Source organism: Botryllus schlosseri, chromosome 8, assembly GCF_051294905.1.
Source record: "Botryllus schlosseri isolate E-star chromosome 8, Bs_hap1, whole genome shotgun sequence".
In the NCBI taxonomy this organism is placed as follows: Eukaryota; Metazoa; Chordata; class Ascidiacea; order Stolidobranchia; family Styelidae; genus Botryllus; species Botryllus schlosseri.
This window is the reverse complement of record NC_137243.1, coordinates 18893443-18916241: the sequence shown is the minus strand read 5'-3', so window position 1 is coordinate 18916241 and position 22799 is coordinate 18893443. Positions and strand designations below refer to the sequence as shown.

The 22799-nt window shown below is 41.3% G+C and overlaps 1 protein-coding gene across 1 annotated transcript; it reads right to left on the bottom strand.

The window, feature by feature from the left end:
* Nucleotides 1-235: 235 nt before the first annotated feature.
* Nucleotides 236-22664, bottom strand: LOC145445565 (uncharacterized). The gene is made up of 20 exons (XM_080323752.1): nt 21902-22664; nt 20909-21002; nt 20489-20586; nt 20207-20313; nt 18494-18712; nt 18078-18320; nt 17665-17762; nt 17001-17159; nt 16388-16484; nt 15702-15911; nt 13492-13707; nt 11021-11474; nt 9920-10090; nt 8694-8843; nt 7344-8036; nt 6318-6936; nt 5611-5721; nt 4112-4444; nt 2591-2682; nt 236-1467 (listed from the first exon to the last, which is right to left on the bottom strand). Exons 1-20 carry the CDS (start codon nt 21991-21993, stop codon nt 1368-1370), a joined length of 4356 nt encoding a protein of 1451 aa, XP_080179878.1. The 5' UTR covers nt 21994-22664; the 3' UTR covers nt 236-1367.
* Between the last annotated feature and the right edge of the window lie 135 nt (nt 22665-22799).

The window sequence follows — 22799 nt, the reverse complement described above, 5'->3', positions numbered from 1 at the left end:
TCCCGCGCTCTGTGATCTGCTGTAAGTATATAGGGATCCCTTGATGCTCACATACGTTGGAGCGATTTTGCTGGTGAAGACAAATAGGCTACATTGGATTCTTATTGGAAGTCGATCGTGTACGTTTACAGTTCTAAAAAAACCTAGCACGTAACAGTGTCGAATATTTTGAAATCTCTCTGCTCGAAAACTCCAGTCTATAGACCCAGGCAAAGAAGCAACAACGACACTCCGCTGATTTCAATCAAAATGTAATTTTGCCCAAAAGTACCATAAAAATCGGATACAAAATGAAATTTCATACTATCTTCAGAGAAACGTCAACAAAACAAGCCTACACCTCAAACGAATCGGGCCATCGTCTGCCACTGGACGGCACGGGGCTTGTCATATAGTGCGCGATTCCAATTCCGTATATAAAAAACGTAACAACGGTGAAACCCAAGCCACCATCAGCACCCGGTGACGCGTTGCAGGGTGACGACAACGCGTACAACCCACATACAACTGCTGCACAATCCGATGTAGAGGCAGTAAGAAGTAGCCAGACACTCTAGACCAGTGGTTCTCAACCGCACGTCTGTGGCAACTTAACAGCCGGTCCGGGAAATCAATACCAATTTCAGATCTCAATTGCAAAACGACAGAAGTTGGTTGGGTATTGATCTGATAAATGAATTATCAAATTTTAAATTGGAAATTTGAAAGGTACTGTTCCGTATCATGTGGTAATGTGTAGAGTTCATGGTTTACTTTGTACTTGGCTCGCGTCACAATGCTGCAAACGTCGTACCCGTTTAACAGTTAGCTAAGAATATTTCTTAAACAACATTCGTTAAATTCCTATTTAGCATTTAGACATTTAGCAATAACAATAAAGCAGCAAAATATCAGTTCTTTCAAAAGAAAACGAGGAATCAAAATAGAGGTGGTTGTTTTTACCAGTCAGGAACATCCATAGAACCACATTTACAACGTGTCACCTGAAAAAGGCTGCACAAATTCCTCATTAAATTGAGGTTTCCGATATTCACTTTCGAATGGCATGGATTTTGAGTTAATTCTGCTTCTTTAACGTTCAAAATTTTACCGGTCAGCAAAGCTGGAAAGGCCGAGAACCACTGCTCAAGACGGTAAAAAAGTCTACGCTATCAAAACGACGAAAAGGTAGAAAAACAAAACGTGCAAGACACGGATACGCAGTCAGGACCCCGGGGGCGATTGGACTCTCCGGCAATAAATACAAACACAGGCGTTCTACCATGAACCGCGTTGGCGACAGCGCGCGGTCCTCCCCGCCGACTCAACGCAGAATCTTTCAATCCAGCGACGCACCCGGCGTGCGTGCTTCGACGCGACGCAGCTCGTCACACGTTGAGTTCGCTCAAAAGCTTCGCCACCACGGGCGAGCAGTCCATTTGGCTCATCGCGACACACGCCAGGAAGTCTTCATGCTGTCGCACCATACTGCCAAGTGAAATGAAACGACATGTCGTCACATATCGTCACTATCACAATTCAAAAGAAATATCGGTATCGGCCGTTAGAGTAAAACATGTGGTAATATGGAGCAGACTTAGACAATTAGATAATTCTAATTAAATAGCTGGTTCGTGGTACAGAACTTGAATATAGCTTTCAATACAACATCCATTGTAACGGAAAAGATGAACTTCCTGCCTTTAATGCAAGTAATGTTGTTACCGATACAAGTGCCACTGTGATAGTAGGTATGTAGGACGTACATCTCAAAGATTGTTTGAGCGTATTAACCAGCATATCCCAAAAGTGATTCGGTCAAAAACATGCGAAAATGATCGCACAGAACTCGCACGTCAGTGCAAATTGGCTGCCAAAACAGACTGCTATGACGATTACCAAGCATATGCTTCGTCAAGTGGTCAGCATTTGAGCGAAAACCTCGCCTGCGCACAGCACTATGATGACAATATGTTCACTGTCATCGCGCGCGCGGGAGGTCTTTGTTTCATCTAAAAGTGCTGGAGTCTACTATTATTCACTTGAACAAACCTATTTTATGTAGACAAAAAGATTTCCTCTATAACCTACAAATTTCTCATTAGTGCGTGTTGTTTCGTGCGTGTAACTGTATATTTACAAACTGCGCTGCTACTACAGTACCGTATACTTCATAGTTTGTTATTGTTGCCATTGGTACAATGCGAATTTCATGGTCGGTGTTTTTGATTGTTGCGCCATACTTTGCCTTTTTGGTTTTGCTTTTAAATCTGTTTAAATCCCTTTAGTGTGCCGTTAACTCTTGGAAAGAGGCACCGAAAAGTCTTTGAGTTTAATAAATATTCTGTTACAATGGATGTTGTATTGAAAGCTAAATTCTAATTAAAAGGAAATGCCGGTAATCTAATGCTATTCTAATTCATGAAATGTTTTTTTGCTTTAATTCTAATTTTAATCTAATTTGTGAAATGTTACCACGCTGTAACTTTTGCTGACAGTTGCTATCCTCGTGCTCATGAGAACGAACTATCGATTCGATATGAACAGAACATCTCTGACCGAGATCGAGGGGAAATCAAGAACTCGCAAATATAACAAAAGTGACCGTTACCTCCGTCCGAGATTAGAATATTTCGCGATATTTTTCAATATGAGAGAGGCCGTCAACCGCACGCTTTTGGTAATGGCGTCTTCCTTCTCGTCCTGAAATGAAAAACGAGTATTAGAAATCAGGAAAAGTAATCAACAAAGCCGATATCAAAACACTCTAAAATCATCAAAAACAGAAGCATCAGAATATAAAAACAGCAGGAATTTGCAAAGCACACAAAACACATGTAGTAGAATAGTAAAGGAATTTAGCATGTCTTTGGCATCTTGAAGAATTAGATTAGTCCAAGGCAAGTTAATTTCCGACGACAGGCACTTAGCAAATAACGCAAAACAACCAACAACGTGTAAAGTATAGCTGGTGACGGTCATTTAGGGTCCGTGCCGGCCCATTGGCTTAGAAATTCCAAGCATGAAAGTGATACGTAACTAGCCGCGCAATACGTTCTGTTCGACAAGCTCAAAAATACTGGGAGAAGCGGGTGGAAGTAGACAGAATCCAATCGATTTTTAACTTTTGAAAGTAAGAGCTCAAGATAAGTTTGCATCATGTAGCAGTAAGACCAATGTGAAACAGCCCCAGTATCGCCATAACTGAATACATTGTGGAAGATACCACCTGTTCGTAGCGTCGCCAGCCATTTTGCGTCATTCGTGAAGCCGTATTTTGCAATTTTTACAGTGGCACATTTCCAATTATCCACTAAAAGTATGAAATCCCTCGAACAAATCTGCTCAGCGTTTTTCAGACCAGTGTTTTGCATATGTGCCTTAAGCTAGATACCATTTTCATATTTGCACAAATCTCATCCACACAAAAAGACAATTAAAACTTCATATTCAAAAGTCGAATAAGTAGGCGTCTGGTTCATCAATGACTCCGTTGCTGCTGAATATTTTTGGCACAACTTCTTGCTTCAAAGCTCCCCGCATTAGGCCACCAAGTGTCTCATCAGAAAGACAACAACCTTTCATAGTTTTGACGTCAATGATCGCGCATTACATACGATGTGTGGTTTTGTACAAGAACTTCTTGCACTTGGATGACCGACTCCTTACACCCGCTTGCAAACCAGATTTTTGATTTGTAATAATAACAGCGCACTATTATTAATTCATTCCGGTTTGCACGAGACAATGTTATTGCAAATGCTACAATTTGCAGTGCGTCGCAAGATTAACAAGTGCCATAAATCAAGAAGTGAAACAAGTTCTTACAAATGCGTTGCAATGACAAAAGTTAGGGATCCACTGTTCTTAAATTTCCTATTAGGTTCATTTGAATTAGTCCCATGTCGGAACAAGAAATATGCTCAAATTTCATCCGCACTGCAATATTTTTCTTCCGCACAAGTGCGTACCATCCCGCAGGCTGAAAAGCACTGCGTTTGAATATCAAGGTTATCGATGTAGGTGCTATTTATCAGTTTTATCAGTATCGGTTGGGTGCTTCTTTTGACCATTCCTGGAAATCGCTGCTTCCACTCGTAAGAATTGAGTGGCCTAGAGTATCCGCACTCACCGTATAGTCTGTGAAAGGTATCTTCCCGACATTGCGATACAAAACCAGCAGTGAAGCGTTCGGAGCCATGAGATCGATCGTAGGCGGCTTTGCTTTCGCGTGCTGGCCCGCTTGAGAATGGGCGGGTATCGGCGTCCCGACTTTCGGCGGCGCGTGCTGGTGTTGTGGCTGGGGCGTCATCGGCAGTATGGACATGGGGTAGCGCGGTTTGGGAGGATGCATGAGCGGGACGTTAGGGGGTAAAGTGCTGTGAGACGGGGGTATGACAGGACGAGGAACTTTGGCGGGCGGCACAGATTCGGTCGGGTGTGGGGCGGCCCGTTTTCTAGTCACCTGAAGGTACGAGTGAATAACGGTAGAGTCTCATTAATTGGTTCCAGTCAATTGCATTGATAGAAGTATAGAACTTCAGCACCGCATACAATTGAATAATACGGTGTATTCATTTAGAAAAGACCCGAATATTTTTGGCTGGCACAATATTCTTCTCAGTTCTCTACCAGTAGCTGGCGTTTACCCCTGGCTAGTGTCAGTCGATAATATCAATATCAATAAAATATTCAATTGCAGTATGAGTTACGCAATGCTAAGTTGGAAACTGTTTTCTTTAACAAAATGAGTTGGAACCAACATGAAATGGCTACAGGCCGAACACCTAGAGAGAAATCGTGACATATATATTAGAAGCCCATCTAGGAGGTACAGAACTTCAATATATAATTGAACAGTATATTCATATTGAAATGAACTCAAATATTTTAGACTGACAATCGTCAGAGATAATCGTCAGCAACTAGCTGAGAATTGCTAAGAACATTGTATATCAACAATCGTATCACAAAATATGTCCCAGGGACATTGTCCCTACATTCCTAGATAGTACATGCAGTCTTTCTGTAGGCACAAACTTGGTTGGCCTATTTTGATAAAAGTCGACTCCAAGGCACACAAATGAAAGTGTAAACGACCTCGAAAATCTAGCATCTTAACAATTTTTTGCAAAAACAGAATTATGCCGACAAATGTTTGCCAATGGCATAATCCATGACCGTTTCCTGTTCTGAATCAAGCTTCAGGGGATGAGTCAAGGGTGATACGATTGTTGCTATAAAAATGTTTTCTCCAATTCAATGCTAGTTTCCGACGATTACCCTGACGAGTGTCAGCCGACAATATTCGGGTTCATTTCAATGTGAATATACCATGAAAGGAAGAAATTACTAGTCAGTTGTCACTTTACCAATGCATAAACATTGCATTGCAGTATTTCCCTGCACCACAAAAGAAACCAATTCTGCACAGAAAAAAGTTATTCGAAACACTTTGTGAAATCGGTTCTCGACTTACAGCAGTAATCAAGATATTGTCTTTACTCCGATCATGAAATATGAGGGCCCATGGCAACGTGCCAAGGGTCGAAGGGTACATAGTTACATTATCAACATGATTGGACTTACAATGCTGCAAATAGCTAGCTGTACAATGCACATCATTCTAACCTGTACTGCAGGCTGCGTGGCAGTAATAGGTATCGTTGGCCGGTATACAGGGAATTGTTGATGGTGTACCTGGTGTGGCGCGACGTTGATGATTTGCTGGGCAAGGCCATCCTGAAATAGAAGATATTCGGTGCATGAAAAACTTGCCGTCCGTCACACGTGAAAACTCATGGGCACGTCAGACAAATTCATTTGTGGTCAGGACTATGGACTAATGATGATAAAAAGCAGGTTTGTAACGACTCGAGTCAATTTGTATTTTAACTCCACTGGTACTCGAGTCATTGCGCATGACTCGAATAGTCATATGACTCGACACATTCTATATGATTTATACAAGTTTCGTATCCCAGGTCAGGACCGATGAAATTGAAAAGTAGGCCCAGAAACTTTCTTTTATCTGTTTCAATAAACATGTTTAGAGTGAGAAAAATGAGTATGAGACAGTAAATTTGAAAAAAAATTAAATTATTTTAATAATAAATTCAAAATGTTCAAATTCCTACGCGTTTCACACGTCTACGAGTTGGAATCGAGTCAAATTTGATGTTCAGTGTTTTATAGCTAATCGAACACTTTAATCAGTGAATTCCTGGATTCTGGAAAAAAAGTGATTTTTGATCACCCCTAATGTGGAACCAGACAAAGGTTGAACTAGCAAAAGGCAGAAGTTTTCCATGCTAACGCCACACAAAACAAAAACTCACCTGTTTATATGAATACTGATTTAGTACAGAAGGCGGTAAGGCGTCGGAAGAGGTCGCCGGGTTTGTGTTGGCCGACTTCCGACGCGTTATCGTTTCCTTCAGCCTCTGATTCAAAGCACTGTGCGGTATCGGGTTCGTCGGGGTGGCGACGATGTTGTTTTCGCACGGCGCGCTTCCTTGCGGCGTGGCGGGGCCGTTTGTGCCAGGCTCCGGGGCACAGGCGGACGAAATGTTTGCTTTGACATCGTCAGGTGGAACCGTCGAATTGTCATTACCGGCGTCGTTGTTTTCTGCAGCCGAACCCAACTTTTGTTCGTTGATTGACGAGGTGACGTTAGATTCGCAATTGTTTTCAGACACAGGCACCACGTCCGCAGATATTTCACTCGGTTTATCGTAGCCCGTGCTCGACACCTTATCGGCTTCCGTTTTCCCATTGACGCCGTCGTTTTCTTTGCCACCGTTCGCGTTGTGAGACTTTGTTTCCTCGTCAGCTCCGTCCAAAAAACCATTCGCGATCGGCAACGAGTCTTTGGTTTCAGGCGAGCAATCGACAATCATTGGCTCGGACTTGCGCTGTTTCAAGGATTTGGTCGGTTCGGAGTCCTCCGATATATCCCTGCAAGGCAACGCAGTTTGTCACAAAATCGTACAGTTCTCATTTCAAAATATTCGTCACAATATATTTATTTACATTTTTTAAAGGTTTATCTAGGATCCCCCTCTGTTACAAATGCCTAGAAGTGTGCCGTGCTACAAGTCGGCGGTTACGGAATCAAAAATAAAAATACCAGTTGCGCATTTTCAAAATCCCGTAGTTTGCACAAGCGCAGTCTCCGCATCATCAATCAACACTATTTGTAGCGTGATATCGAAGTTAATTAACAAGGGTCGTCATCATCATAACCACGACGATGACCATGACAGCTACTAGAACGCCAATCTGTAGCCCGCGGTTTCACGGGACTTACCGTAAGCTACTTCACACACCCCTGCACCAAAAACTCACGGTAGAATCGCACTCACCTCTCCTTCTGATTCTCCATGAACCCATTACTGATCCCGGTATGATTGTCTGTCGCGTCGGATATTGAAGAATTGGATTGCGATCCGTTGAAGATGATTGCGCTATCGGCAGACACTGCGGAGTCTGTATCCGCCTGATTTTTTTCGCCCGACTCGGTCACGGCAGGCAAATCGCTTTTCTCGCGACCCAAGTCGCCGTTTTCAACAAGCTGCGTTACCGAGTTCGAGTCTGCAGTATGATTTTCAGGCTTATCGGAAACGTTAACAGTATTAGGCGAGCGCGTTTCAATAGCGGTATTTGAATGCGTCTGGCTCGGCACACTGTTTGACCCAGTAGACACAGCCTGTTTGTCTAGGGCCTGTGCTGCGGTTGACGTCAAGTTTGAAGAAGCCCCACTATCCGAAGGCACAGAGCCCGTCCACGACTCGGTATTGTCCAACGTTCGATCAGCAGTCGGCGTCGTGGTAGAGTCACCAACTGCCACGCTTGTAACGGCCTGCGATCGTTCAACTTGGGTCGCAGAAGCCCCGGTAGGCGCGGCTACATTGTTCGACCCGGGCAGCGTGGAAACGATGAGAATCGGTTGGAATTGCAGCTGTTGAATTGGTACGGACATTGTAGTAACTTGGCTCGGGAAAGTCTGCACTGCCGTGGCTGGCATCGGCGATACGTTTTCGCCGGCCGTAGATTTTCTGCAAAAGAAACATGAAATTGTGATTAGGGATGGGCACAATAATTTGAGTCAGAGTTGTAGCCGAGTCTCACAAGGACCAGAGTCACAGGTCAAGTCGAGTCATTTTCAATTCACCAGCAGGTCAAGTCAGAGTCCGAGTCAGGGTTTAAAGGCTCGAGTCCAGCAAATTTTCTTCACTTTACACAGTTTTTGGCCCTGTTTTACAGACACTACTACTGATAAACGAAATACCAATAATGTGGTAGCTTCCTATTCGTTGAAGTTACAACGAAATCTTTCACCTCAAACGGCCGATACTGTGATATCAACTGGACATTATCAGTGAACCGATAGTTTGAATACTACTTTCTCAAAGTGGCAACCTCGAAACCTCATCGGTTGTATCACAGCGTCCAAAAGCTTAGGGGGTTGGTTAGTCATTGTGAGATTCTTGTGAAGTGGCCATTTACCCACAGCATTGTTACAAAGTGCAAGAAAATGGGTACAGCCGAATAAATACTAAATTATCCTCATGCGGCGTACAACTGGCGTTATTTTCATTGTGGTAGCATAAAAGGCACACATTTCAACTTCCCACATCACCCATACTACTGTGATCCCATAATGATCGTAGCCCGTTACGTGCGGCTTATAGAACACAGATAGGTTACATTACGTTTTCACAGGGATTTTCTCGTATTCCTGCTCCGACGAGAACACAGACGACGTGTTTTTGAGCTGGTACCCTGGCACAGGCAGCGGGGTGGCACGTTTTCGAATTCCGGCGATGTGATACTGCGGTTGGCCACGGCCTTGATTGAAGAGCCTGATAAACAGGAAAAATCGTAGTGAAGCAATAATAAAATGTCGACTCTTAACGAGTAATATAGAATGGCTCGCTATCATAACATATAGTAATTTTCATCAGTCTCAACAGTTTCTGGCCCTATTTCCCAAGTATCATTACTGATAGACGAAATACCAATAGCATGGTGACTTTACTATTCTTCTAAGTCACGATGAAATATCTGTCTTGGCCGTCCTAGTCTCGAGTCAGACAACTTGGTTCGAGTCGTGCACAGTGACTCGAGTACAAGTCTTGTCAATAAAACAATCGATTCGAGTCACCAAAAAATCTTGACCCGAGCCATTACAACCCTGCTAGAAAGGCTGTGTGTCAGAGCTCTCCTAATCGTTGCTTCGGCCACAACGCAAACCTGCAAAGCTGGTAGGACACCAACCCACTAATTCATGCCCCCAGATCTGACGCTCGAAATAACACCATGACTTATGCCCAAGGCAACATTATTGAAGATAATCTAGTTTAAATTCGTATCACTCACAGTTCAATCTAGACCAGGCTTATGGACTCCCGTAGCCTGATTGAATGTATTAAAGCAGGGGTCCGCATGGTACCCCGAGAATTTCTTAAAATTCAGGCAAGTATTTAAAAACCATCAATTTGCTCATCTGAGAACAGGAAAGCATCAGTCAGCCGCTGTAGCTCAGTGGCGAAGGCACTGGTCTCGCAATCTGCAGGACCCGGTTCAAATCCAAGTGCGGACTATCCCACTAAACCACAAAACCCGGACAGTGACGGGGTTAAGTGGTGGCAGGAAATGCCTCCGGCCTAAAAAAATTGAGCTAAACTAATATACTAGGGATCAATGGTCGGTTGTGGCAAGCATAGGTCAGGTTTTCTTCAGGTGCAGAATAGTATATTCATATTGAAATAAGCCCTGTACTATTTGCTGACGAGTTCCAGCCGAAAATAGTACGGTTTATTTCAATATGAATATTCTATCCAATCGGATATAGAAAGAGTAACAAGAAAGGAGATAATTTCATTGCCAAGAAAATTTCGAACAAAACTCCAGCAAGAGACACTCGAAGACGAAATACCTTGACGACGCCATCGGAAATATCTTCTTCAAGCACTTTCCGAAATCGGTGGCAGACAAAATCTCGGCTTTGCCTTGCCGGCCGTAGCGGTTCGAGGACGCCAGATACTCGCAATAAACGTCGACGCGTGGAATGTAACTGTCTTCCTCCGACTCGTACGTCGCCCAGATCCTATCAACACAATTGAATTGACTCGGACTTCTATATTAATTTAAAAATTTGGACCAAATTTTTTTGCATTGCGTCACAAATTACCAGTGGACTCATGTTCAATTTGCTACTTGGAGAAATTGGCATTAGAAATGTAATTACTATTATCATTATGAAAGCGATGCATCACTATTGTATTAAAAAACTGAGTTGATGTTTCACTAAATTGTGATATACGGCACTTGCTGAATTTGGAGCACTACACTTTACGTGTGGATTAATGTATTCGGGTTAGATAGGTTAGGATAAGGGGTCGCCAAGTGTGCCGAATTCATTGCTAGCCATGTCATAATATAGTTAACGGTTCACATTGGTCTTAGCGTTGAAGGCCAGTGATATGTGGAAGCTACAAAGACATTTTACCTGAGCTGAAACCGAAAGTACTGTCGCTATCAGAACTAGGCTCAATGATTTGAGTGCCCGAGTCAGAACCTAGTAGTGACTCAAGCAGAGAGAGACGAATTTTTCGAGTGACCCTACAGATATTATACCCACGTTTCACAGGAGCCAATTTAACAATGAGAATTTTAGTTTTGATGCTTTTTTCCCCAGCTTGGAAACTCAATTGTTCGCCATCACGCTCCCATCCAGAACACGTAGAATAAAGCTTCGCGCATTAGAGGAATAAACAAGTCTGTGAAGTTGACATACGGCATTGTCACAAAGCACAACAAGAGAGGTATGGTCGCAAACCACAAAATTATCTTTATTTGGTTTGGAACTGGCATCAATTTCTTTGCGGCCGCCTAAAAGGTCCATATTTCGACGTTTCATATCATCCATAATTGTATGACGTGATTATGAGTGATACTTAAATAGTCGTGAGTACCAAATCACCCGGGTACTCAGTTTTTCCCAGCCCTAGCTATCAAGTCCGAACAAAACACTCACCACAGCTTTGTGAACGACTCCGGCGAGTTATCCTGCGGGATATCCGTCGGCGGGGCAGGCATGTAATGAAACACAGGCGGGACAGTCCCGGTCTCCGAGTGCGTGTACGTCGGACCCACTCCAGGTGGCGAGGAATGCGTTTTAGTTGATGGGACAGACGGCGGGGTGCTGGCGGGCGGCGGTGGGGTGCCTGCCACAACAACGACCGGTCCCGAATTCGAGTCTGTCCGTGGCGGGGAAGGCAAAGTTGTCTTCGCTACAGCCTGTGTAGGCTCCGGTTGTTGCCTGGTTACCGTCGGTTTTGACGTGTGTTGTGGTACAGGAGCAGCTTTGACTGTTGATTGTGGATGTGTCGTAATTGCGACGTTGGTCGTTGGCATTGCAGCCTGCGCAGGCATAGGCGTGTGGCTCGGCACGACCGAGACTACTGTTGGTTGAGACTGCTGTGCCGATCCTGAAAAGAAAATTAAATAATGGCAACGGTTCATGACCTTTACTACAGGGTTGTACTGACTTGAGTCGCAATTTTCGTTGACTCAACCTGACTCGAGTCATAGAGCATGACTCCACAATGCTATACTATATATACGAGTCTACTATATCAAGACCGATAATTGAAAAATAGGACCAGAAACTGTATTTTATATGTTCGAAAAACATGTATATAATTAGAAAAATGAGTACATTATGAATCCGAGGCCGTCGCTTCCACCCAAGAGTGACTTGAGCCTGACTTGAACTCGATACTGAACATTAAGCTCTATGATTTGGACTCAAACTTGAGTCTTAACACTACGACTCGGATTCGGACTCGTTGCTCCCGACCTGTACTCAGACTTGAGTCGGTGGTGAAGTAAAAACAACTCGACTTGACTCGAGTCAAAATGATAAAAAGTCAAATTGACTTGTGACTCGGAACCTTGTAACTTGGTCCAGTGGGCTGAAACCCGGGTAGTAACAATTACTACTTTGACCACATATTCTGCGTGATTCGATATCGCGCATGTTAGAAAATGCTAATTTGAGAACTTCTTACAAACTTCGAAAATTCACACCAGCACTGCAGACGATGATGGCATGGGACGAAATAGTGATACTTGGCTGCTGAATATGATGGTAAAAATTAAAAAGAGCTGGCCATCCGGCTGAGATACTGACACGGTTGACGGAGATTGTAGAAATAGTGTTATATTAACCACACGTACTACACATACCACTGACAACATTCTGGGAAAGAACTGTCAACACTATGTAGTGATGCACTGATAGCAGATGTGATTCTCCTGATTTAACACAGACAGTGCTGTACAGTGTACAATCATGTTGTATTTCTTACTGAAATTATATGGGATATAGGTCGTGTGCAAGTGTTTTTCAGCATATGGAAAAGTGGCACTACATTCATAAAATGCCAGGCAGCAATCACTAATCACTAATCACCGGCCCTGGTCAATGTGTGAAATTATGCGAGCAGCACTAGTCTCTGATCAGTTGGTCTCAACATTGCAATCTCATTGCGAAGAGAATGTAATTATTGCCACAGCAGTCTAACTAAACAGCAAAAGGCATAATTCCACTTTTAATTCACTTCTATGTACCATATGTAGTCACAAAAATCGACAATCAAGCGACTACCTTGATCAATGAACTTGTTTTTCTGTGACAATGCATATCCATGTGAGGTTATTAGGAGATAATATCATACAAAGTGTCTTGATATACACGGGCCCTGTCCAATTTACAACGTTTTGTCGCTATGGCCGCTGCCATAGTATAAAATTCAAGTTGTGACCAACTCTACATAGGAGAGATGCTTATTATTTCACTCATTCACCATAAACAAATTTAAATATGTGTAATACCTAATACTTACTCATTATTCGGCACTGTATCAGTCAGTTGTACAAATTGTAGCAGAATGTATACTTGTCATCACTAAGGGTGGACAAAATGATTCGAGATTCGAGTAATGATTTGAGTGGAGTAGTTGGACACGATTTTTTTCAAGTACTGAAACCACACGTTCCTTCCACTACGACTGAATCTCTATACAGGAATTATAGTGTCGGCATGATTTTCTTTCCATGGAAGCCTTTCCATCGAAGCATTTGATGTGGTACAAAGTTACAGAGGCTAATGGAAATGGCATTTCCTCGTGATTAACCCAAAACATATCACGAAATGCAACGAAATATTATGTTTGAAAATATGCAAAATTATCTTAACGCAGTGTGCAAGAGGTATTATTTTATTCGTGATCGCATTAAAGGTAGATATTCGAACTTTCCACATCATACCCAAACTCTAATGACAATATAATGAGTGCTACCGGAAGACAAATACTCGATTCAGAAAGAAATCACTCATACAGATGAGTTTTCCAAGCCCAGACGTTGGTGCGCGGTGTACACTAAAATTGTACCTACGGCAAATAAACAGATATAAAAACTGGACTACTGAGGAAACCTTACCTATTTTAATCTGCGGCTGCGGCATGACCACAGGCCTCGCCGCTGAAACATGTTGTGGGTGCGGCGACATAGCGGGAGGTAGTTGATAGCTCGGTTGAGGCGTAGCGTGTGGTACGGCCGCGTGTCCGGGAACGATCTTTCGGGCAAGTCGAATCTCTGATAGCTTCTCGGGACCGAACGCCCGTACGTTCAACGACACCAGACCGACGAAAATATCTAAGGAAAGAGCCAGCGATCAGCGCGCTCGACTTAAATCCGAAAACCGGACCTGACAGACAGACCCGGACAACCAGACAGCCTAATACTAGTTGTCGAATCAAACTAATCAGAACAAATGCAGAAATCTAATTCTAATCTAATTTCCTCTAATATTACTTATTAGAAATGCTACAGGGGAACTGCAGAGTGCAGAACAAGTCAAGCTTGGTGTAGGCCCTAGAAACAATTGACGTTCTAATGGTCACAAGTAGGGCGGTTATTTTTTGACATAAAAACTGGAAGATTTTGCACTTAACGATAATTGTTACATTTTTGCCAAACAGAACAGAATTTTGACAAAATTTTACACTCAAATATTGAAATTAGGCATTGATGCATAGAATAATGGAATTGTAGAACTTTTCTACATTTTTGATTGGAGCTGTCTGTCCTTACAATTTACAAAACAGAGTAAAGAAAAGCGTTCAATTTCACATTTTACTCATTTATAGGTCTGTTATATTATCAAGCAATGTCAACAATGAGTAGACAATGTTATCTGCAACAGTGAGCCGCTAAAGTAGGCTACAAGGTGCAAAATCGCAAACGATAAGTCCCATGATACTGCAATCTCTACGGCACCAACGAAATGCAGTTTGCTAACACTGCGATTCTGACAACATTTTGACTTTTTTTGCAATGTCAAAAAATAATAGCACCCTCTAATGCAGAGGTCTCAAACACGCGGCCCGCCAGAGCATTTTGTGCGGCCCGCGACGACATTTTAGATTTTTATTAATTTGACAAAATATAAGTGTCACATATATCTTTTCAGGTTATAGAGGGGAAATTCCCTCTTAAATTGCTCCCAAAGCCTTAAACTATTCATCAAACTTCACTATCACATCAATTCCAGACGCTACCATGCAGTGGAACATTCACTATTTCGCCACATTTCCAATTCATGATGACAAAACCGGACCCTTAGACGATTCTAGACTGAAATTTGTGAGATGGACTTGGACGCGACCCTTCTTAGAATTACTCAGACTCGGGCTAACTCGATGGCAAAATGAAAATGACTCTAGTGGACTTGGAGTGACTCGGAATGCCGTAAATTTGTTAGAACCATGGACGCAACAAACTAATCGCGTGTCAGGGGAATAGTAATAAATCAGAAGGTCGCAGCTTGGTACTTCGATAATTAAGCAAGTAGTTATGGCAACCATTGACAATCTGTTAGTTACATCTTTGGTCGCTAAACCATGGTATTAAGGCCACTTGAAGGTATTGAGTACTGCAGTGGTACGCTCCAACGATGTATAACAGCAATGGGCCATTCGGCGTTCCGACATTTCAATCACTAGGACACATTCATTAATATATTTATATAATATTTATATTTTTTCTACTCCTATATTTGAAGATATTTGGCCATGAGATTAATAGCCCACTTATCAGAAGTATACCTGAATCCTGGATTGGAATTACAATGCTCAACTTAAAAATGTTTTGATATCATAGATCAGTCTCTATTATCAATCTGTTGGATTCAAAATATTCATAGTAGCTGCAAAATTATACCCCGATAGCTTTAATGATGGCATCATACATTTGTCCGCCCATATGGTGTCTATATCTTATAGTTAATATATATCAAGTACAACAACAATTTTATTCAAATAGTTATAAATGTGATGATTCTTTTCGTGCCAGTCCTAAATTGATACAAACGTAAATCACATTTTGACGACGTGTGTTTACTGTCAGTATGCTGGATCGGCTCCCTTTCAATAGGAAAATTCATTCCCGCCAAATAAGGCCTACTTCGAAAGACCTAGAATACCCCTAGAAATGCTGCGGCCCGAGGCGTCGTCAAAACTGGCCCGCAAGCACATTTGAGTGTTGAGACCTCTGCTCTAATGTCTGAACTAATCTAATGCGGAAAAGGAAAAAATTCTCTAGTCATCGAACTCTACTGTCAGACGAGTGAAAAGAAGCGAAAATCTCACTTATGCAGCCTTTGACGAAAAGTATCCTGGTACAAGCGTGCTCCCCCAGCTTCGATAAGCGATACAACGATTCGATAGCAGCGATAAGCGTCTCCACGTCTGTCACCATCAGGTTCTGTACCGCAGCGTCGTACACGTCGTCGGATACATGCGCGCAGATGTAGTCGAGGTTCGGTCGAGGCCGGCAAATATTACCAAGAATTTCAAGGCCTGAAACGCAGTGGTATTGTAATCGTTTATACAGTCTTATTGAAAGAAATCCGAATATTGTCAGCCGACATTCGTCAGGGGTAATGGTCAGCAACTAGTAGAGATTTCAAAAGAACTTTGTGTACAAATAATAATCGTATCATGAAATATGAAGTCATTGGCATCAAAAATTCACGTACTCAAGACAGACAGACAGTTAGACGGCCTAGGCTCAATGTATAATTCTTAGATTGTACACAAACTTCTGTTGGCCCAACCTGGGTTGGCATATTTTGATAAATGTCGACTGCAAGGAACATAAATGACAGAATTTTACTAATTAATTGAGTCCTATCGAATATGTCTTCAGCATTGCATTTGTAATTTTAGCGATATACTTTGTATTTATATCTCAACGGATAAGACAAAAGTCTAACTACCGAAACTCAAGACACACAACTACAAAAGATACATAATTACTACGGTCTAATACACACCTCGGACCCGTTCAAATTTATCATTTGACAAGATCGCAGAGTTGATCGTTTCGAACATCATCGTTATAACATCGTACTCAAAATGAAGAAGTTGCATCTGAAAGGAGGACATGAAAATCATTTTACAAGATAATCACATCTACCTTGGTAACAATCATTGCGTAATCGTAAAGTGAAGCTAAGAGTTGGCCAGTCCTGCTCACTGTCACACCAAGTATCCCGTAATACCTTACAAATTAGGCCCATGTCTTAGCTATTGAAGCAGTGGTTATCTATACAATAGAACCCCGGAGAGCACCCATTTACCACCATCAAGCAATGTCACTAGATATTATAGCTTCTGTGGTACACATGCATAAGTGTTATAAAATCCTTTATATTTCGAGCAAGAGAGTGTGAAGATATCCCACTGCATTGCGTTGTGGTTCACATTTCAGTATAATAAATCAGGAGACATCTAATCACAAACAGACACACACATCACCCCCATAACTTTGTCCCTGTTTATGGAAATATGAAAATCTATAAACCTATATCTCAACGCAATGTTGCCTATGAGAACAATTTCTCTAGCGCTGCGACACTGGCTGGATTGCAGGATTGATATACTTACATGGGAAGAAATATTACTAAGGATATCCAGGCCGGTTTGGCGTAGACAAGAATACTCGGAATGAATGCAGAGAAAGACAAAGCACACTAAGGATGGATGCCGGGCCAGCAACGACACGTTGAAGTCTTCGAACGACAAGTTGAGCAGAACGAGGGCGATCTGTAAAAGGAACATAGTGTAATAAAAGAAGAATTTAGTAGTAGTAAAAATCGTATTAGCGACCTTACTACTTAGATGCTAATTTGAAGGAAAATCATGAATTCAAAAGCACGATCTACTCAATAAATTCTGTCTTAGGTCCGTTTCCAAAAATCGATTGCGATATGAATTTGGGTCAAATCGGAACACCGCGACACGTCTAATTGTAATTTGTATGAAACGAAAACATGTAAATCAATATGGAGTGAAGGATTCAAATTCAGCACGAATATGAGGATTTGAATGAATTAGAACCGCAGAGGCCTACTCCATTCAGGATTCCAAGTCGAGAATCATTAGGCAATCATATGACATTAGCATAGGGTGCACGCACACGGTACATGTACACTTCACAGAATAGGTCCGGAGAAGTACCAAGTACCACCCTCAAGTCAGATTACACTAACCAATATCTATCACACAATTAGAAAGAAAGGCAGTACGTAGTACTTCTTCATCTAATCACCTGTAAAACACGCTGCCCTTCGTAATCTTCCACTCCCAGCGATCTATCACCGTGGAACAACTCCGACCATCTATTGCTTTGCTCATGTGGATCATCACCTTAACGATTAAAATATTGGAAATCAGTAAAGTATTCGGGATCTATAATAATCTATGCAGAAGCATTGAAATAAAACCAATCTATTCTACCTAGCCCAGCCTGTGACGCAACGACATCTGGACCTACCATGTCACGTTCAAGCAACCGGTAATAGGTTTCAAAAATAATTCGTAATCCCACAAATCACACAGATGATGAAATGAATTGGTATCAACATGGTCGATAAGAACACCAATTTTGTGTGTGCAAATATAAAAACCCGCACTCTTGATACTACAAGCTCACACCAGCAGAATCCAGAGAATGAGACTTACTTTTCATTTCTTCTCCCTCCAACCTCTTTTGAAGATTGTCCGCAAATTCAGAAATACTAGGATGCTGATCATCCATCGAACTGCAACCTTGTTCTTTCCGTCTTAGATTTATGTCGCTATCAATGTCAGGTAACAGAATGGGTAAAATAGATTTCTTTCGGATTGAATATTTCCAAAATTTTCGGTAATCGTGCTTTGTTCTGGTCTGCAGCTCTTGCAAGACGTCGCGATAGCTATCATAGCCTGCAACGTGACAATATATTAATAACAACATCGAACTTCGAAAATGAGAAAGTGTGTAACGTAAACAGGTTAAACAACTAAACAGTCCTACCGGATCAATACTCTCTATGTCGATATCATCAAAACCTACAAGAAATTCTAGCATAGTCAGTAGCCATGGAATAATTCCTCACCATCAGATACAATCCCGGCATGAAGTAACAACGCATCCACGATTCTTTTGCATTGCGGCAGCTTCAAAACATGCCTCGACTCCCCAGACAGCAAGGTGCACGCGTTAACAGCAAAATCGACCTCGTTCGGAAGGCAGGACTCCAAAGAGTAGACAACACGGTCGTAATTACTAATCTTAGGCTTCGTCACGTTCATGTTGGCTTGCATCCTCTGGTGAGCTATCATAAAATGAGGTAGTAATCAAAAATAAGAGGTATAATCATTCATTGATTCATAGATAGCAATATCATGTTTGATGGAGGTAATTACCAACAGGATAAATCCTGTAGATATATTGTGGCTGCAAATTACAATGTAGCCTATTTCCTGCCACAGTGAGAGAGGACAATCTCTTAATACTGATCCTTCGAGACCAGCATCGAGAGACAAGCATTGAACTAATGGAAGCAGTAACAAGAATCTGCAAACAGCAGATAAAAACTCACATAACGGGATATCATGTGCCTATCCAAAGAGCTTGTTTTTTATAAATACCAGAGAGAGCAAGTTGCTAAAGCAGGAGCAATGTCTGGGGAGATAATTGGAATTCCAACATTTTCCAATACCAGAGTACACAAGATGGGTAGGCCTATTGTTACAAGCAAAAAATCCAAATATCACAGAATTGACTAACAATGTTTTGTCATTCGCAATAATTAGTTTGGAGCTTGGAGCCTGAACAGATTTGCACATGGATAAGATATTGGGACTTTGGGCAGAAGGGATGGAGTAAAACTAGTGTTTTACGGTATCATTGCAGGTGCCATATTTACAGAATACATGGCTACAATCCATTTTTTATTTCAAGACCTTCCATAGCTTAATCCAGCTACAACTCACATATCGAACCATTGTGACTGGAAAACAGTAGGCCGGTTCTTGAGACCAAGGTTACCATCATCAACATACCATCTATATTGGTAACAAAGCGGAATATGGACTCAATACTCATAAATAAAAAATCAAGTCACCACATTAGCTAGCTGACACCTCAGGACACGTATAATTTAAAGAAAATCATAATTCGTATAAAGGAACATGGTATATTTGCTCAAGCTTGCCTCTGCTTGCACAAACTGAGACCTTTGACATTGAATGACAAACGATGCTACTAGATTCAAACCCAATGCTTATTTCCATGGTATCATGAATCATCTCCGATATGAATGCTTTCCATGCATATGGGGATAGATGACTTCTGAACAAGGTTAACAAACAATAGAGTTTCCCAGAAAAATTATGAACCAACTAGGCCTACTGAAGAAACATAATATTGACATATGGTTTGGGTTGGACAATGCTAAATATAGTAAATGTGAATGGATTTGCAGCATCATTATGTTAGACGCCGTTGGAAGGTTACTTCCATGCTACTAACTACAAACTTAACAATCCCACAGCTGTAGGCTATTACATACCACATGTTGCAATTACTTTCCAAGCATGAGCCTTTAGAACACTAGTAGATCAACTTATTTCTATTTTAAAACAATTCCATCCAAAGAGCACCTAAATTTCGAAAATGCTAAATTATTTGTTGGAAAAGCATCATTACCAACTGATACAACATTTACAATGAGCATTTACCGAATTTGTACACTAAGCTTGGGTAAAACAAATGGAAGATTGATTGAACACACATTAATTTTAGCATAAGTACAGCACTTGCTCACCAGATATTTTATAACGATAGCGACTATAACCTCCAGGAAAGCTTCTTTGATACGGTTGCGGTTCATCATCGCCAAAATAATGAACCCGTTCATATTCTTCTAAATATCTGAGAAATAATGGACAATGATAAAGGCACCGAATTAGCAAGTTGCAGACTATTGTAGAATAATTCGTTGAACCGAAAGCAGACAATATAGATATATATATATAAGGTCTTGCTAAGAGCTGAGCATAGTGAAAATGAAAGAGCATCAATGCATCATGACTGCTAAAAAACTTACAATTGATATATTCGTTGTAGTCCATAGGCAAGTGTGGTTGAAATGGCAGGGTATCCATATAACTCGAGAAAATCTTCCCAAAAGCCTCTTTCAGTAACCTGTTGCGACAAATTATTAAGTGAATATGAATAGGCAATTCCAAAAATTCTCTTTGTGACTGTACAAAACATTTAAGAAAACACAGAATCAATAAGACAAAAGATGTTTCTGCATCAATTGGCGGATAACGATTTGCATTTAAGGATGCTCATAGCAAAAGCAGCTTTCAAACATTGACACACGTTATGGCACGCTGGTAAGTAGGCCCTATCATATCAGTATCAAAATATGTTCGGCAAAATCCAGCCAAAATCTTTCTAAATTTAATGAAAATATTGACATATATAATATATTTCACATATAAAATCATAACCGACTTACTTTTTGATAACCACCGGCAGTAGTGACTTTGTTATAGAGATCGTGTAAATCTATGGATCGGCCAGCAAGATTTGGAGATCTGCATACATATCTCCTAGAAAAAGAAAATTCATAACTTTATAGTAGCTTTTCATTTCCAAGCACATGATGTAGTCACAGAATGCCTGAAATTGATAGCGTAACCGAAATAATAAAATACAAAATATTCCAGAGTCAATAGCTTGTGGAAATGAACAAGAAACATTGAAAAATTAATATTCTAGCATTGGTAAGTTTGAATCAGAAACTAATAGGCCTATAGTACATTATGTTCATGTACAGTTACTACTCTACGTGTTTATTGGTTATTAGTTTGTCCTTTTTGAGACATTACAATAGCAACATTATGAAAATGGTTTATTTACGTAGTCGTCATAGAATGAAATATTACCTGAAGAAATTTATACAAGGATATCAACAAAACTGTTGAGGGGGTACGACTACCTAATTATATGCCAAACCAAATGCAAATGATCATGTAGAACCACGTAATGCATTCTCATAATTTATTATATGACATGGCCTTCTCAATGTTCAGTTCAGTTCTCTTCTGAGCTTACTAATTTTGTTGAATTGAATTCTGAATATTGAAGACTAGCACCGATAATGCAGTAAATCGAGGGTACAACTGGACATCATATGTAGGCTAACTAGTCGAAGAGCAAAAAGATATTGCGAGACAGTAAATCTCAGTACATAAGTTGGTGAACGGAGCCAAAACGGCTTGATGAAGTCTGGAAAATCAACTTAAACTTCACATTATATGGTATCAATACAGTACAACGGACTGTACGGAGCACAGTACCCAATCAATCACTGTGGTTTAGCCCTAAAAGGAATGCGTTTTGCTAGAAAATCAAGAATAATCATATAAAATGGAGTAAATAAAGCGGAAACTAGGTAAATACAAGCAAAAGGCACGCGGCATAGGTAAAGAAAGCAAATCCATCTTACCCTCTGTCTGACAGAAATTGACTCAATTCATTCAAAAATGCTTCTCTCTGCCCCTGGTCTGATGAGCTGGAACCAGCACTCGCAGTATCCATATTTCATCAAAGCTACAAGGTTTTTATCAGAGCACATCCATGAAGTATCCTAAGCTATTAAATAGAAATCCCCAGTGAATGTTTGCATGAACTGAACACCAACTCATCTCCTACATTATCTCCACACGACTGTCTATCGAGCCTAGATCACGCCAATCAAACAAACATATGCAACTTCGAGCACATCTCGATAACCATTGTATCTTAGGAAGTCACACGGCGCGAAATCTAAACACACGGGCAACAGTATACAGGCTTGCTGACGAGAACTCATGCTATTGCGGTCTGGACGATGCTAATTGAGTCCCATTCCGTCATACTTTTGTACCAACACTTCCTTGCCATAACCAGTCTCGCAGATTTATATTGCCTCCGTGGCCAAAATAACAGCACGGGATATATCCCCATTAATAAATATTGCTAAATCTTATATTGTTAATGTTTGGGTTGATGTGACGACGGTCCTTTAACAAAACATATTCCATAATAATAATATTCAGCACCGTTCAACATCCAAGAAAATATCCGAGCAGTTAAAAGCTACAACGACCCCCTCGAAATACAATGACTTCTACTCATGCGCACTTGCGCAGCTATCTGACGAAATTACGGGCCCACAGAACCTCCGGCGCTTCGCTTTTCACGCAATCAACGCTCTCGATCTCTGCCGGAACTGTGCAAGAATAGGCTAGTAACCGGAACGCTCTACTCCTGCCTGTGCCAGGCCTTACTCGAGCCAAAAACAGGAGCCTTTGTGCGAGCTCGAACTGCGGCAGCCACCGACGTACCGAAATCTCTATCAGTCG

Bases quoted from the DNA above. Each gene is read 5' to 3' on its own strand.
- LOC145445565 (XM_080323752.1), bottom strand. From the start codon at position 21,993: ATGGATACTGCGAGTGCTGGTTCCAGCTCATCAGACCAGGGGCAGAGA. The intron at 18,321-18,493 runs GTGAGGAATTAT...GTCACGTTGCAG, and splicing joins TGCCGGGATTGTATCTGATG to GCTATGATAGCTATCGCGAC. The intron at 15,912-16,387 runs GTGTGTATTAGA...ACTGCGTTTCAG, and splicing joins TAAATTTGAACGGGTCCGAG to GCCTTGAAATTCTTGGTAAT.